The 16,085-nt window shown below is 38.9% G+C and overlaps 1 protein-coding gene across 2 annotated transcripts in view; it reads left to right on the top strand.

Annotated features, from left to right (window-relative positions):
* The window catches only part of SSH2 (slingshot protein phosphatase 2), a 245,517-nt gene that overhangs the window by 86,733 nt on the left and 142,699 nt on the right, over window positions 1-16,085 (top strand). For both annotated transcript variants that reach the window (XM_019650419.1, XM_019650421.1), the window contains one exon: window positions 12,457-12,500. In XM_019650419.1, coding sequence (XP_019505964.1) covers window positions 12,457-12,500 — 44 coding nt within the window. The remainder of the gene's footprint in view (window positions 1-12,456; window positions 12,501-16,085) is intronic.

The raw sequence follows: 16,085 nt of genomic DNA, 5'->3' as shown, positions 1-16,085 counted from the left end.
CCAAGCCAGTTCTTAACCATCACACCACTCGGCTGGCCCTATTTTTAGTTTTTTGAGGAACCTGCATACTGATTTCCATAGTGGCTGCACCAATTTGCAGTCCTGCCAGCAGTGCATAAGGGTTCTCTTTTCTCCACAGCCTCACCAGCATGTTGTTTGTTGACTTTTTCATAATAGCCATTGTAACTGGTGCGAGGTGATATCTCATTGTGGTTTTGATTTGCATTTCCCTGATGGTTAGTGATGTTGAGCATCTTTTCATATGTCCGTCGGCCACATCTGCATGTCTTCTTTGGAAAAATGTCTTTTCATGTCCTCTGCCTATTTTTCGATCAGATTGTTAATTTTTTTGTTGTTATATGAGTTTCTTTTATATCTTGGGTATCAGCTGTTTATCAGATATATCATTTGTGAATATATTCTTCCATTCAGTAGGTTGTCTTTTTGTTTTATTGATGGTTTTCTTTGCTGTGCAGAAAAACCGAGGAGTGTTTTAACTGTGGAAGATTATTCATAATTGGTCTTATGACGTTAAGTGTATTAGCAAGGATCACAAGCTAGGCCAAACTTATATTAGGTGTTAGATCACATTCTGATTTTTAACCTCATTTTTTCCCCCTTCATTTCAGTATCTATGCTTTACTTCAAGTAAGCTTGGAGGCTTTGGGTTTAAGTGCTAAATCAACTTTTTCAGCAGTTTTGTTTTTTAATCTTTTGTTTACGGAAGCCAGATAAAGTTAAGTGGCATGCCTATAGTCTTAGAGGTAGATCAAGGAATTAGACAAGGAGTAATGAGCATATGGTTTTCTCTTCAGACATGTTAACCTATAATAACCCCCAGAATTTAACCTGGTTTTTTTTTTTCTAAGATTTCATTGGGTAATTGGGGAAGGGGAACAGTGTTTGGGAATTGGGGAAGGGGACCAGCCAAGTAGTTGTTCTTCAGTCTTCATTGTGGAGGGCGCCAGTCGCCATCTGGCTGCCAGTCAGCAGCTCAGAGCAACTCATTGTGCCATGTTCAATGTTAGTTGCGGATGGGCATAGCCCAACATCCCATGCGGGAGTCGAACTGGCAACCTCGTTGTTAGGAGCAGGTGCTCTCACCAGCTGAGGCATACTGCCACCTACCTGTTGGCAGCTCAGTGGCAGTTCAGCTTGGGTGCAGCTCACTGGCCCATGTGGGAACCCAACCAGCGACCCTGTTGCTCAGAGCTCGTGCTCTTAACCAACTGAGCCACTCGGCCGGCCCAACCTGTATCTTAATTGTACAATATTAGGTGCAGGCTTAGCCTTAAAGTGACAGCATCCTCTGCAGTGCTCCTCATGCCTCAGGTCTTTCCACCACAAGTTTCTCTGACAGTGGAGGAAAGTACATAGTGCATTCCTTGCAGTCTGAGTATGTAGAATTTAAAGGAGCCTATTACAAGGCTGAAGTTTATTTGAATTTTTATGGTTTACCTTAAATTTCATGCCGATGTCTATATATCTGTATCCCTGTTACTGTAAAATATTACTTCCTATCAAGTAAAATTGATACTCTTGGAAATATGCTTTATATTTATTCTTTGGTTTCAGTAATTTCTACCACAATGAGGTATGACCCTCGGTACTTGTATCCCAATTTTAAAAGCATGGTTCTAGAGAAAAAGGACGTTGACTAGGATAGAAAAAGTTGTGAGCCTGAGCTGAGTTCACACGGCTCTAGCGGGAGTTGAGGAGCTGCTGTTGAGTGAGGGAGGAAAGGGAAGGTGTCGTTTATTCAGGTAGCCACCTGCCAGCAGAGGCTTTTCCTTGTCCATATCTTCCAGCTTATTAATTATGTCTCTTTTGAAACATTGGTTTAGGTGATATGTGTAATCTCCTACCTAGTATCCCAGAAGACACCTAATTAAGAAAAAGGATAGGAATCTGTATATTTCTCCCATGTCCCTACTCCACATTTTAAAAGTCTTTTTCTGATAATAACCATGATCATTGTAGAAAGTTTAGAAAATATAGATGATCATAAAAGAAAAACGTAATCACTTATAATCTACATCCCATGATAAACCTACTTTTTCCCCAATAATCATTATATTCTGATCATGTTCTCATTTTAAATAGACAGTATAAACAAATGGCTTGGGCCAGCCGAGTGGCTCAGTTTGGTTAAGAGCTCACTCAAGAGTGCAAGCTCTGAGCAACAGGGTCTCTGGATCTATTCCCAGCCTGAGCTGAGCTGCCGCTAAGCTGCCAACAGGTGGCAGGATGGCTCAGCTAAAAAAAATAAATAACAAAAAATAAACAAATGGCTTAATAAAATTTTCTTATGTAGCAATTTCTTTATTTACTCAACTTTTCCTGTCTTTGTACATCAAGGTGGCTTACAACTTATTTGCTATGACGAATACTCTGCAATTGATATCCTTATACATAGCTCTTTGGGGATATTTCTGATCTTTTTGTACTAGAATACATTTCTAGACATGAAACTGTAGGGTAAAAACTATGACCCAATTCTAAAGCCCTTGATACAGATTGCCACAAAGATTGCCCATTTTACTGATCCCTTGACAGTCAGAATTGCACATTATTGTTTTATCTTATAGGGAAAATATGATACAACATCTTTATTTGAATTTCTGTTGTTGTAATTTCAAGCTAACCATATTTTTACTTCCCTTTCAGACCATTTCTATTTCTTTTGTGAATTATCTGCTCCTAGTCTTTGCCCATTTTTCTGTTGTGGGTGTTTGCCTTTTTCTTACTGATTCATTGGAAATTTTTGTTTATTGAGACTATTAACTCGTTTTATATATGATAAAAATATTTTTCTCCGTTTAACATTAGACTTTAAAATTGTTTTACCATTTCCCTCCCTCTCTGCATGTTGTCATTTTCCAAGGAGAAAGAAAATGCCTGTGATACTAGCATTGGTCAGGAATGGAAGAAAATGACTCCAAGCTAATGACAGAAAGTCAGCCTACTAAATAGGATTGCCCTTGCACCTTTAATGACAGACATTTTGCAAGTGATGTTTGTCAAAATCTAGCCCTTGCAAAATCTAGCCTTAGCATCTAAAGAGTTTGATGGAATTCTCAACCCTTTTATTTAGATGTTAATATTCATGCTATGTCCTGGTTAGTGAAACCTGAGGACTCTCCCCAACACTTGCGTGACAGCTCCTCAGCCTGCTGGGGCAATTGCACGTAGAAGACCCTCTGCCTGGTGGCTTCACCTCCAACTTGAAAGGGATATAAGTCGTTAAGACCAAGCACTTCCCCCACTTGACCAAAAGGAGAACCTAGATTGCAATCATGGTCCAGATAATATACACATTGTTAGGCGTTGGCTTGAGTGATGGTTAGAATGTGCCTGCGATGGGTGGGGAAGATTGAGGTATGGCAGCCAGTGATGAGCGCTGCTATTGGCATCCCAGGTATGCTTACCATGTAGCAGGACTGTCAGCTAAGCCAGATTCCCAAAGTCTACCTTTTCACTGGCCCATGTTCCAATTAAGAAGCATTTTATACCACAGAAAACTATTCTGTGAAAAATTTATCTGCTAGCGTTAGGTCCTGTCCAAGGCTGAGGCACTGAAAATGGTTTTTAAACAGCATACGTTGTTTTTTCTCCTAGGATTTTCTGTGGGTGCAATTTCTCCAGTTTAACCACAGTGTTAGCTTTGACGTGTCTGCCCTCTAGTGGCTATCTGTGATTAACCAGTGTCTTCCAGCTTGAGGAAAAATACTTTTCCCTAAAAGTAATTTTTCTTGATTAGCTTTCCAAGTTTAAGCCTCTGGTTTCTTAAAGAATTTATTATTACCACCAAAGCAACCTGTTTATAATTTTATTCCATTTTCTAAAATCCTGATATATGCCTTCCCTGGTTTCACCATAGAATCAAGTCTAGTCGTCTGTCCTCTGCAGCTTAGCTTTGCAGCTCACCGCTACCCCAGTGTAGCAAACATATTCCTGCTGTTCTTTACTTTTGCTTCTGTTTCAAATGCCCTGTCAGTCTCTGTGCCTCTTCAGATCTTTCTCTTTTTTCAAGGTTAGACTGAAAGCTCATTTGTTCCTGTGAACACTACCCATAATGGTAGCTCCCTTTTGAACCCCCATGAAATGTATTTCCTGTGCCATACATTTACACCGTGCTTGTTGGATCACCTTTTCTAATATAGCAGCCTCATCTCTTCAGGCAAATAAACCCCTTTAGTAGGGTACTGTTTCACACTTTTTTGTGTCCCCTATGGACTCCAGCAGCTCTCATTAATATGTTATTTATTTGCCATTCGGAGATATCCAGTATCCTGACTCTTATCTTTTCCCATTGATGGCTAAAAAGCTAATTGTCTAGATTTAAATATGCATATTAGCAAAATAGCAATGTAAGTGTATTTCCCCCTAAACAAACCTGTCTTGGCCATATGTCTGTGTCTCAAATGCAGTAAAACCTTGGATTGCGAGTAACGTGGTTTGCGAGTGTTCCGCAAGACGAGCAAACATTTCTAATACATTTTAACGTGGTAAATGAGTGATGTCTTGCAATACGAGTGGTTTGTTTCTGGAATGAATTATGCTCTCAAACCAAGGCATTACTGTATTCTAATGTCTTTTTTTTTTAAGATTTTTATTGGGGAATTGGGGGGATGGGAACAGCGCTGGGGAATTGGGGGAAGGGGAACAGACAGGTTGCTGTCTTTTTGTTCTTCAGTCTAGTTGTGGAGGGCCTTGCTTCACTGGCCCAAGTTGGCACCTTGGGCTCTTCCCGGACGAGGCAGATCAGTCATGGGCTTCTGGACGGCTGCTGGCTGCTCTCGCTGGCTGCTGGCTACACATGGTAGCCCATGGCAACCCACTGCAGCAGTGGCTGCAGCCTACGCCGTCACCGGCGACCCACGGCAGCCCAGCTCCAGGCCGAGCTGTTGTTCAGCATCTTAGCTGTGGAGGGCAGCATCACTGGCCCTCATATGTGGGATCCGAACTGGGGCCCTCTGGCGTCCCAAGCCAGCTCTTAACCATCGTGCCACTCATCCGGCCCTCTAATGTCTTTTGATCAGAGCCATTAAGTATATTTATTAACTCCTTAATGTTAAGGAGTTGAAAGTGACTTTGGAAATTTTGAAAAAAATCATGCTCTTAGTTTAGTAAATTTAGTAAGTAATCAGTGTTGCTTCATTACCCTTCTGCATGCGTTCTTTGGCCTTATTTCTGAATAATGTTTCAAGTTATAACTTTGTTGGTCATGGTCTAATTCTTTATATCCATAAACAATTCAAATGTTTAATATTAAGAGAAATTTAATGAGTGGATTTTCCTTAGCCTCCCCAGATGTTATCAGCGTCTTTTATAGTTTAAATTCCTTCTGGAAACATGGTAATCATGTGTACCAGAGGACTGGTGCTAAAGCCAGAAGCCAGACTAAGCAATGGGTTATAGTTAGCAGGGCACACAAAGAAGAGAACAGGTGATACAGGCAAAAGGGACATGTAGACGCTATCTCCAGGGTGAAGCTAAGATCAGAGTCAAGGGTTTTAAACCAAAGCTCAGAGAATAGAAAAGATGTTGCTCTCAGTAGAGATGATATTCAAAATACTTAGCAATTAGTACAGCACAGCTATCAACCAATCAGAACAGGCAGGAGCGAGACCTGGAAGTCCTCTACTGTGGAGGCATTCACCTGTGTGTCACCGGATCGTGAAACATTCAGAGGGGTTCTAGACAGCCACCATTTACCATCAGGTATAGAAATATTTCAATTTAAAGATTAGTGAAGTTACGCCGCTATGTCCTGGCTGAACATAAGACCATATGCCCATATTGAGGGCTCAGGCTATAAAGAAGGAAGTGGACCAAGTGTGGGGTCTTCAGATAGTGGGATATGGAATTTCACTTAAGTAGAAGGAAAGAGAATCTGGACAGGAAGATAGCACAAAGACAGTATCTTAGGATCAGGCCCCTGTCAGCGCACCTGGGGTATGTATTCCTTAAATGCCCGAGAAGCAGCCTGTCCTGGCAGAAAGTATATTCTACTTTAGCAGAATCCTGACTCTGCTGCATATGCTTAGGTTACTTCGACAGATTATCTCACTTCTATGACACAGTTCCTTTAGCTAAAAAATAAGCCTCAAATCATACCTTTATGTCGTGCATCAAGGTGGTTCAAATGAGATCATAGTCATGAAAATACTTTAAATTATGGAGGAGCAGGGAGTGGCACAGCGGCCGTCTCCTTATTACCTTATGATGGATGCTGCTTGCTCTCTCCCCCATATTGAAGCACTCATCTTGACAACCAAGAATATGACCAATAATTTAATGGAGATGAGGCATTGAAATGGAGGTGATGTATTGAAATTAGCCTAAGATTTATTCCTAATTTTCCCACTTACTGGTTATGCTATCATGGACAATATTTATTAATTCATCTAATATCTTATGAGCATCTTCTGTATGACTGTCACTATGCATAGTCTTGTCCTTACAGAGCTTACAGTCTATGAAGGGAGACAATAGATCTTCTTGGAGAGCTGAGTTTCCATCATCACTCATCTCCCTGGTACCTAACACAGTTACAGTGAGGGAGTAGTATCTATGTGTATCCCTGTGCTTTTTGGTGTTTTTCCAAGCCATTAACACAAAGGTTTTCAATCTTAACTGCTTATCAGTTATCTATGGAGCTTTTTAAATATTCAGATCCTAAAGCTCCACATCTCACGGTGTGCTGATAAATGTTTTAAAACCTGTTTTCTGGGTGAGGGCTGATTTTGTAGCATTGCTGATTACCCTGATCAATACTCCCACCGTGGCCAATTTCAAGCTACCAACATTTTTTACTCTCACAAGATTTCTAAAAATCTAGCAATTGGCTCTCATGAGCCTGTACTTACTAACCAACTCCAGTACAGCATTGCCCCACCTCAGGTCTAAGGATTAAAAATCTGTAGGAATGAGGCCTGGAGACTTTTGTTATTAAAAAAGTTCTGAAGGGAGCCAGAGTTAAGAACCAGTGACTTGTGAAGTTTCCATATTGCATCCTTGTCAGATGTGACAGGTTCAGAACACAGTAAGACTTGTTGCTTTTTAAATCCAAGTAGCCTCAAGAAGTTGCATCTCTGGTGATAGAAAAGATGATATAGCAACTCTGAAATCATTGCAAGTGGGTGAGTTAAGTTGCACATACTATACAAGTTTTTAAGGTAGAATAAGGATTGTAGACAAAAGACATCCAGTGACAGCTCTCATTTGTAACCAAGAAACAGAATTAGGTAGTGCCACAAGAGAGATGCACAGTAACTGTCAGGTTTGGAGAGAAATAGACAGTATATTAGTCGAGTGATAAATGTTATAAACTGCTGGCTTTGGAACCAGCTTTGAAGGCTGGGGAAGGATCTAGGAGAGAGGTGAGGGGCCTTCCAGGTTGATGAAAAAGCGTGGACAAAGGAAGTTATTAACTACCTTGAAGAATGATGAATGAGTCCACTTGGATTGGAGCATATGCAAAGTGCAAACAATTTTGAACAATAAGGTTTGGGAAAATATTGTTTAACACCTGTCTAACCTAGTGTTTTTCAAGGCTGGCAACATGTCCCTTCCCTCTTAGCCTACTCCTCAGCAGATAAGAGATATGACTTGGATGCTTACTTTTTTCCAAACATCTTTTAGCAACCCACTTTTATGCTTAGGTATTAAGTTAGATTAATAAGAATGTGTTAATCTTTCAATTCACTTAATGGTTCCTGAAGACCCTAACATTAAATGCACATTTAGAATGCACATCTCATACCATATTGTTGATAGGTCAAATTTGTCTTAAGAACATCAAGAAGAAATTATTCTCTTTAAGTAAAAACTGTTTGACATTGGGACTCTGGGATATTTTTTAAAAGCCAACAAACATGTATTTAGTCACTTAATTAATTAGTTTTCCTCCTTATCCATCAGAAATTGTTCTGTTCACAAGAAAAAACTGAAAGCTATTGCTACACTTTCTCCTGATCATTTCTAGTGTTCTGAGCAGGTCAACTATTTGGCATTTTTTACTAACACTGTGAGATTACTTAGCAAGGTAGATGGTTATAGCTGGTGTATGCACTTGTTAGAATAGAATGGTAAACACTCTACCTTTAGCTACCATTTATTTAAATGCCACTATTCAAAATAACTGTATTACCTGTAATCGCTCTTATTGAATAAGCAATGTTCTATCTTTGTGTTTTTGGCAGTGAGTTCTTTTGAGATAAACATAATTGAACATTTTGTTCATTCCTTTTAAATCCATTTTACCCTAAGGCCTACAATGCCATAATATACTGATAGTGGATTTTTTTTAAGTTTTTTTTCCCCCAAGTAAGATGAAGGGGAAGCACATCATTCATTGGCCTATTATAGTATTAAATATTATAGTATTAATACTATAGTTCTATAGTATTAATCCAAGAAAGAAAGAAAAAAGCCATTTGTAGATCTTATGTTAGAAATGCTTCTCTGATTTGCTTCCCCCTCCCCTTTGGTGGCAAAGGAATTTTCCACTCTTTTGGCACTATTTGAAGTGTAGAAGTTGTAGAAGAAAGGTGGAAAAGCATATTGTTTTATAATAAGCCATAAAATGAGATAGGCTTTCTTCTGTAACTCCTTCCCATCTTGGGATATAAGTATCAAAGTGAGATTCTTAGTTTAGAGGCTGCTGGTTATAGCAGAAAGATAGACCTGAGTTCAAATCCTGACCACAACAAAAATTGGCTTTGTGAACTTGAGCAAGTCCCAAAGGGTTGTGGTACACATTAAATAAAATAACATAAAGTTATTTGGCCTAAAGTGATGCTCAGTAAATGTTAGCTCACCTTTATAGATGTAACTGGTTTGGGCTGTTTGTGCCCTCTAAAAAAGTATCAGGGGTGTTTTTGCTTTTTACTTTTCTACATACTCTCATCACAATTTTTATTGGTAGAAAAATCCACCAGAGAGCTGAAAATAATTTCAATTATTCCTTTTTTGGTCTGCTCACTTAGATATGAGGGGAAGGGCACGAAGCTAGTAATGGCCCATACACATAAAGGTGCTCAACCTTATTAGTAATCAAGACAAAGTAAATTAAGCTGATAATGAGATTAAACACTAGATTAACAAAAAATGGAAACATCTGATGATTCCAAGTGTTGACTAGGATTTAGATCAATTAAAACTCTCACTCCTTCCTAGTGGGAGTATAAATCAGCACAACCACTTTGGAAAATAATTTGGCACTATCTTGTAAATTTGAACCTGTATTTACTCTATGACCCTGTAATTCCTCTCCTAGGTACATATCCTATAGACCAAAAGATATGTACAGGAATGTTTGGTTGATGTCTGAAAAACTGGAAATAATTCTATCTATCTAAGTAAAATGGATGAACTTTGATCTAGTCATATAATGCAGTTTTTTACCCCAGTAAAAATGAATGAACTATAGCTATATGTAATAAATGGATGAACCTTGTTAGTGTACTATTTTGTTTTCAAAAATCATATTGGGAAGACTACATACAGTATAATATAAGACTACATACAGTATAATATAATTTTTAAAGCCCCCAATCAATCAAAACTAAATAATATATTGTTTAAGAATATAGACATATATAATTTTTTAAATGGAATAAAAAATAATGCAAAGAGGTAGAGCCAATATATACGTTTAAATGAAATTCTAAACAATATTCACATAATACAAAAGAGGCAGAAAAGGAGGAATAGAGGAATAAAAATATAAGGACAGACAGAAAGTAAATAGTGACATGATAGATTCAAATATAACTGTATCAGTAATTACACTAAATATTAGTGGACTAAAAGGCAAAGATTGTCATAATGGATAAAATAAAATATACTTTCTTCGTGATGGAAGGAGAACTGACTCTGGGTGGTGAACACACAATGTGATATATAGATTACGTATTACAGAGTTGTACACTTGAAACCTATGTGATTTTACTAACCATTGTCACCCCAATAAATTTTAATTAAAAAACTATGTGTGTATGTGTGTGTGTGTGTGTGTGTGTGTGTGTGTGTGTGTATTTCCTTCAAAACTTACTATAAAATACAATAATTGAGATGGTGTGGTACTGAAATCAAGATTGACAAATAGATCAATGGGAACAATAATAAAGAACCCAGAAGTAAACCTCACCTATACTGTCACTTGACTTTTTACAAAGGAGCCAAGTAATCCAATGAGGAAAGGACAGTCTTTTTAACAAATAGTGCTTGAAAACTGGATATCCATATGGGAAAAAAAAAAAAAGAGCCTCCACTCCTGCATCATACCATGTACAAATAGGGCAAAAGTGACCAGAGAACAAATATAAAATGGCAGGGAACAAATTTAAAGAAAAAGTTAGGATCATTAGTTCTCTCAACTTTTCTGACTTTTCCTTCATGTCAATACTCTTGTCTCCATGAAGAGCTGTGTAATATCTTAACATATAATAATTCTTACCTAGGCCAGGGATGGGTAAATGATATGCTTTTTTAATGTTTTGGGAGGCAGGATTTTATGAGTTTTAATTCTAGCTTCACCATATGAGTTTCCTTGTGCAACTTATTTGTTCTTTGTGAATTTCAGTTTTTTCATCTCTAAAATATAATTCATTGGGTCTAAATTGCCATAAGTTATAGCACCCTCAATTATGTTATGTGCCACTAAGAAAAACTAAGTATTGCAATTAAACTATGATTCAGTGACTTTTTTATCACATTGATTTATCCTAAGTTACGTGTATATGTTAGAATCAGTGAAAAATGTACCCTCAACCTTCTGAGTTTATAAGAAATATGAGGTGTGATTAAAAATACGATGAGTCGAGCTCTGAGCAACAGGGTCTCCGGTTGGATTCCCAGCCCAAGCTGAGCTGCCGCTGCGCTGCCAACAGGTGGCAGCATGGCTCAGCTAAAAAAAAATACGGTGAATGTTTAAATTAAAAATATTTATTACAGTAAAAAGACACATTGCCATTAATCCCCCTCAAAATACTCCCCTTTGCTTCTAACACACTTATTCCATCGTTCTTGCCACTTTCTGAAGCAGTTCTGGAAGTCCTCTTTCGTGAGTGTCTTTAGTTGCACTGTAGTGGCTGCCTCAATATCCTAAATCATTTTGACTTTTGGGAAGAGGCAGAAGTTGCACTGTGCCAGATTCGGTATAAGGTGGATGAGGACATACCATAATGTTTATTTGTTTGTTTGTTTTTAATTTTATTGGGGAATTGAGGGAAGGGAACAGTGCTGGGGAATCGGGGGAAGGGGAACAGACAAGTTGCTGTCCTTTTGTTCTTCAGTCTAGCTGTGGAGGACATTGCTTCACTGGCCCATGTTGGTATTATCATTGCGCTCTTCCCGGGTGAGGCAGATCGCTCACGGCGGCTCTTGGCAGCTCACACCGGCTACCAGCTGCTCACGCTGGCTGCTGGCCACACACAGTAGCTCACAGCAGCCTACTGCAGCAGGGGCTGCAGCCTACGCTGTTGCCGGCGATTCATGGCAGCCCAGCTCCAGGTCGAGCTGTTGTTCACCATCTTAGCTGTAGAGGGCAGTGTCACTGGCCCCTATGTGGGATCCAACCGGGGCCCTGCTGCTCAGAGCTGGCAGCTCTTAACCAACACGACACTCGGCCAGGCCCCATAATGTTTTTATTTGACAGAAATTGTCAAATTTTATTTGACAGAAGCCATATGTGACACAGAGCATTATCATGATGGAGGATGAAGTAAAGACACTTACCAAAGAGGACTTGCAGAGCTGCTTCAGAAAGTGGCAAGAATGATGGGATAAGTGTGTTAGAAGCAAAGGGGAGTATTTTGAAGGAGATTAATGGCAATGTGTCTTTTACTGTAATACATTTTTTTAAATTTAAATATTCACCGTATCTTTTGATCACATCTCACAAGTAGGACGATGTACTTAAAATGTTGAGCAGACACCTCACACGTTATAAATACTCAATAAGTAGGAACCATTATTTGGATGGTAATGGAGGTAGTGATTTGATCATGAGAACTTTTTGAAGTGGTGCACATTGTTGAGGTTCTTTGGGGATCAGAATCATTAATAGGTCATCTTGATGAGATTTGGTGGTAGTGGTCAGAATGCCCACTCATTTTGAATTTGAAGTAGCATAACGATAATGTAACAATATATGTAACAATAATATAACATCTTCAGCTTGTTTTTAGAGGTAATTCTTTTAATTATTGAAACTCTGTTGTCAGTGAAATTTGTAGACTATTTGTTGAAGTTTCCTCAGGGAGTAAATTTTTTTGATACATGCCAACCTCCTGGGTTGGTTGAAGTCACTTTTTATGGTCAGAATTTAGTTCACATGCACAGCATGAATGAGCTATTCCTACGTGTAAAGCTTCGTAAAATTGCATTGTTGATATTATGATATGAGACCTCAGGTTGTAAATTATTCTCATTTTTCTGTCTTTCCAGGAGGCAGACAGTGGGGAGGAGGAATGCCGGTCACAGCCCAGGAGGTATGTTTGTTGATTATATCCTATAGCATTTCTGTAGTTAGTGTTTTTTCTCTAACTTTCTCTCAGTCTTGTCATATTATCTTATCTCTGTTTTTCTAAAATGCTTAATTGGTCTCTCAAAAATGGAATTGCTTTGAGAATCCAGTTACTGACTCAAAGATTTTAAATGGTAGATTTCATTATGTTGTGTACCTGAAGCTAATATAGTTTTGCATGTCAATTACACCTCAGTAACTAAATAAATACATTAAGTAAAGTCAATAAAATGGTAGGTTGCCTTTTTAAAAATGCAGAAAAGCCAGTATTGGCCCAGTTTTGACCCAAGTCTCCAGAACTATCTTGGGTATTAAAAAAGCAAATCTTTCTCACCCTTTGGGAAAATATCAGCCTTCAGTTTTGTACCTATGTTTGTCATTCATTTCGATGGATTTTACAGTTCTTACAGATTGGTTAATATTTCACCTCCTAAGTACAAGGATATACTGAGTAACTTACCCAGTCCTTCGAAATACAATGAAACTTTTTTTCTCCTCTTATGGAATAGCTGGCATGTTGTGATCAGGGCACCAATACCAGCTGCCATTAAAAGAAAAAGAGACACCGAGGAAGTGTATAACATTTCTGTAATCTCCATTAAGTGGTTTTTAAATCTACTCCCTCCTACAAGAAACAGTTCTGGTAAATTCTAGATGGTTATTTAAAAGTTACTATGCTTGACATGAGCCAGTCTGGATGATACAGAGAAAAGCTATAATAAGCATGCTCATTGTGGAGAAGCTGGCTAAAGGAAATGCGTCCTTAATGATGAATTATCGGGTGTTTGTTGACATATACCTCACTCTTGTAAACTACAACTTAATATAAAAATAGTTTCTTTTCTTCAGGAACTAAGGTTATTGGCAATATTTTTCCTGTCTTGGTTACGACAAAAATTTTGGCTTAAAGCTTAATTTTTCACTGTCTCTTAGGGAAGATCTGACAGTGAAGTGTCATTCTTTTGTGCATAGGGCTAAGAGATAGAAACCAGAAGAAAGTTTAGCTGATGCTTACCAGAGGCATCATAACCTTATTCCCATTAGAAGGAAAAAGGATGCTAAAGGATTCTTAAAATTTCTAGTAGACCAGATTTAAGGATCTCTGGGTTAATTTTTGAGCTTCACATATTGACTTGGCATCTGCTGGGATACTTGTTCCAAAAAATTACATAATGATGAGACAATGAAGTCTGCTCTCTTATTCACAACACTAAATTGTCAAGCCATTAAGAACCATAATGACCCCTTTTTTAAAGTTGTTGGCAATAAATCATTAATATGAGTAGCAGAGGATTTTCGTAGTCATCTTCTAGTCACAAGAAAAAGATCATTCATAGAAATAAGAAATGAGGAAAAACCTAGTAGCACTCATTTTAAAAAATCAAAATTTACTTGCCTGTTGTAATTTCTTACATTGTGTGTTTCCCAGGCTGTTTCTAAATTTAATTGCTTTAGTCTGACTCAAAGCGAAGAAACTTCGAAGTGCCACATGAATGCCCCTTGTAGCTAAATGGTGTGTAAGAGGTTGATTTTTGTGTGCTTGGCTGCTGCGGATTGTTCTGGCATTCTCCATCACTTCCCACAGAATAAACCAGCCTTGAGTTAGCGTCTTTTCATTGAGCATGCCTAAACTCATCTTTTCAGTTTGTGGGTTTGGTTGTGGTTTGTAGTAGGGAATTGAATAGTAAACAGTGTATCATTAAAATGAATGCCAGTTCCAGGTAATGAAACAGATGTTGCATTAATGATCTCTTAGTTTAACCACATGCCATTTATTGGGAAATTCATAAGTTAAAAGTAATCTTTCAATATAATTAACCCAAGCTCTGATGTCTTTAAAAACGAATGTTCACAGGCAACAACAAAAAATAAATTAGACGACATCAAGATGTAAAACTTCTGTGCATCAAAGGACACAGTCAACATAGTGGAAAGGCAACCCACAGAATAGGAGAAAATATTTTATTTTATTTTATTTTATTTTATTTTATTTTATTTATTTTTAGCTGAGCCATCCTGCCACCTGTTGGAAGCTCAGCAGCGGCTCAGCTCAGGCCAGGAGAAAATATTTGAAAATCATATAAGAGGTTAATGTCCAGAACACATAAAGAACTCTTACAACTCAGCAATAAAAGACATAAGCAAGCTGTCTTAGTCAGTTCGGGCTCTTATAACAAAATACCGTAGACATACATTTATTTCTCATAGCTCTTGATGCTGGGAAGTCCAAGATCAAGGTGCTGGCAGATTTGGTTTCTGGTGAAAGCCCTCTTCTTGGCAGCTGCCTTCTTACTGTGTCCTCACATGGCTGTCAGTGAGAGGGTGCACTGGCCTATTCCTCTTTTTATATGGCCGCTAATCCTGTTATGGGGGCCCCACCTTCATGACATCATCTAACCTCAATTATCTACCAAAAGCCCCCATCTCCAAATGCCATCACATTGGAGGTTAGAGCCTCAACATATGGAATTAGGGGTGGCACACAAACATTCAGACTACAACAGCCCACCCCTGCCCTTCATTTCATCACAGCAGCCCCCAAAGTCTTAACTCATTCTAGCATCAACTTGAAGGTCCAGCCTCTTCTAACTATCATCTGTTGTAAATCAGGTATGGGTGAGACTTGGGGCAAAATTCTTCTCCACCGATGAACCTGTGAAACCAGTTAAGTTACGTACTTCAAAATACAATGGTAGGATAGGCACAGAATAGACATTCCCATTCCAAAAGGGAGAAACAGGAAAGAAAGAAGAGTGACAGGCCCTAAGTAAGTCCAAAATTTAATGAGGCAAATTCCATTAGCTCTTAAGGCTCAAGAATACTTCTCTTTGGTTTGATACTTTGCCTTGTGGACTCACTGGGGCAGCAAGCAGTCCTTCGTTCAGGACCCACTGGAGTAGTGGTGTCACCCCCACATGGCAGCCATGCCCTTTGGCTCCCTCGGAGCTCTACCCATGCTGTGTACTACAAAGGCTGGCCCACATGGCACACTGCCGGGCGGTGGCCCCGCCCTTTGAGACTGAGGTGGAGGCAGCCTTGTCCCTAGACCCTTTGCTCTCTAGGCTTGTAGTGGGAGCGGTAGACCTGAGACTAGCAGGATCTCCTTTGGGGTCCTCCTTGCTGTTTCTTGAAGGATCATGCATGTTCACACTTCCTTCGTTTTGAATCATTTTCTTTGCTTCCTTTAGTCTCAGCTGGCAGTGTTTCTGCTGGTATAATCACATCTCTATTTCTGGCTTCTGTTGAGATGGCCGATTAGTTTTGTGGCTCACATCCACATTAATCTCCTTACCAAATGGTTGCTCACCACACTCTTGGGGTTCTCTTCTGAACAGGCTGTCATTTCTTGCGATATGGATAGGCTGCAAATTTTCCAAATCTTTATGTTCTTTTCCCTTTTTGTTTCACAACTCCTTCTGCAATTCATTTCTCTCTTCTCTTATTTTACTATAAGCGTCAGGAGGACCTGGGCTGCTCCTTCAACACTTTGCTTAGAAATTCCCTGAGCTAAATATACAATTGTATTGCTCACAAATTCTGCTTTCCACAA

This window comes from Hipposideros armiger, unplaced genomic scaffold (assembly GCF_001890085.2).
Source record: "Hipposideros armiger isolate ML-2016 unplaced genomic scaffold, ASM189008v1 scaffold_141, whole genome shotgun sequence".
NCBI lineage: Eukaryota > Metazoa > Chordata > Mammalia > Chiroptera > Hipposideridae > Hipposideros > Hipposideros armiger.
Note: the sequence above shows the minus strand (reverse complement) of the source record. Positions and strands in the feature narration are given on the sequence as shown.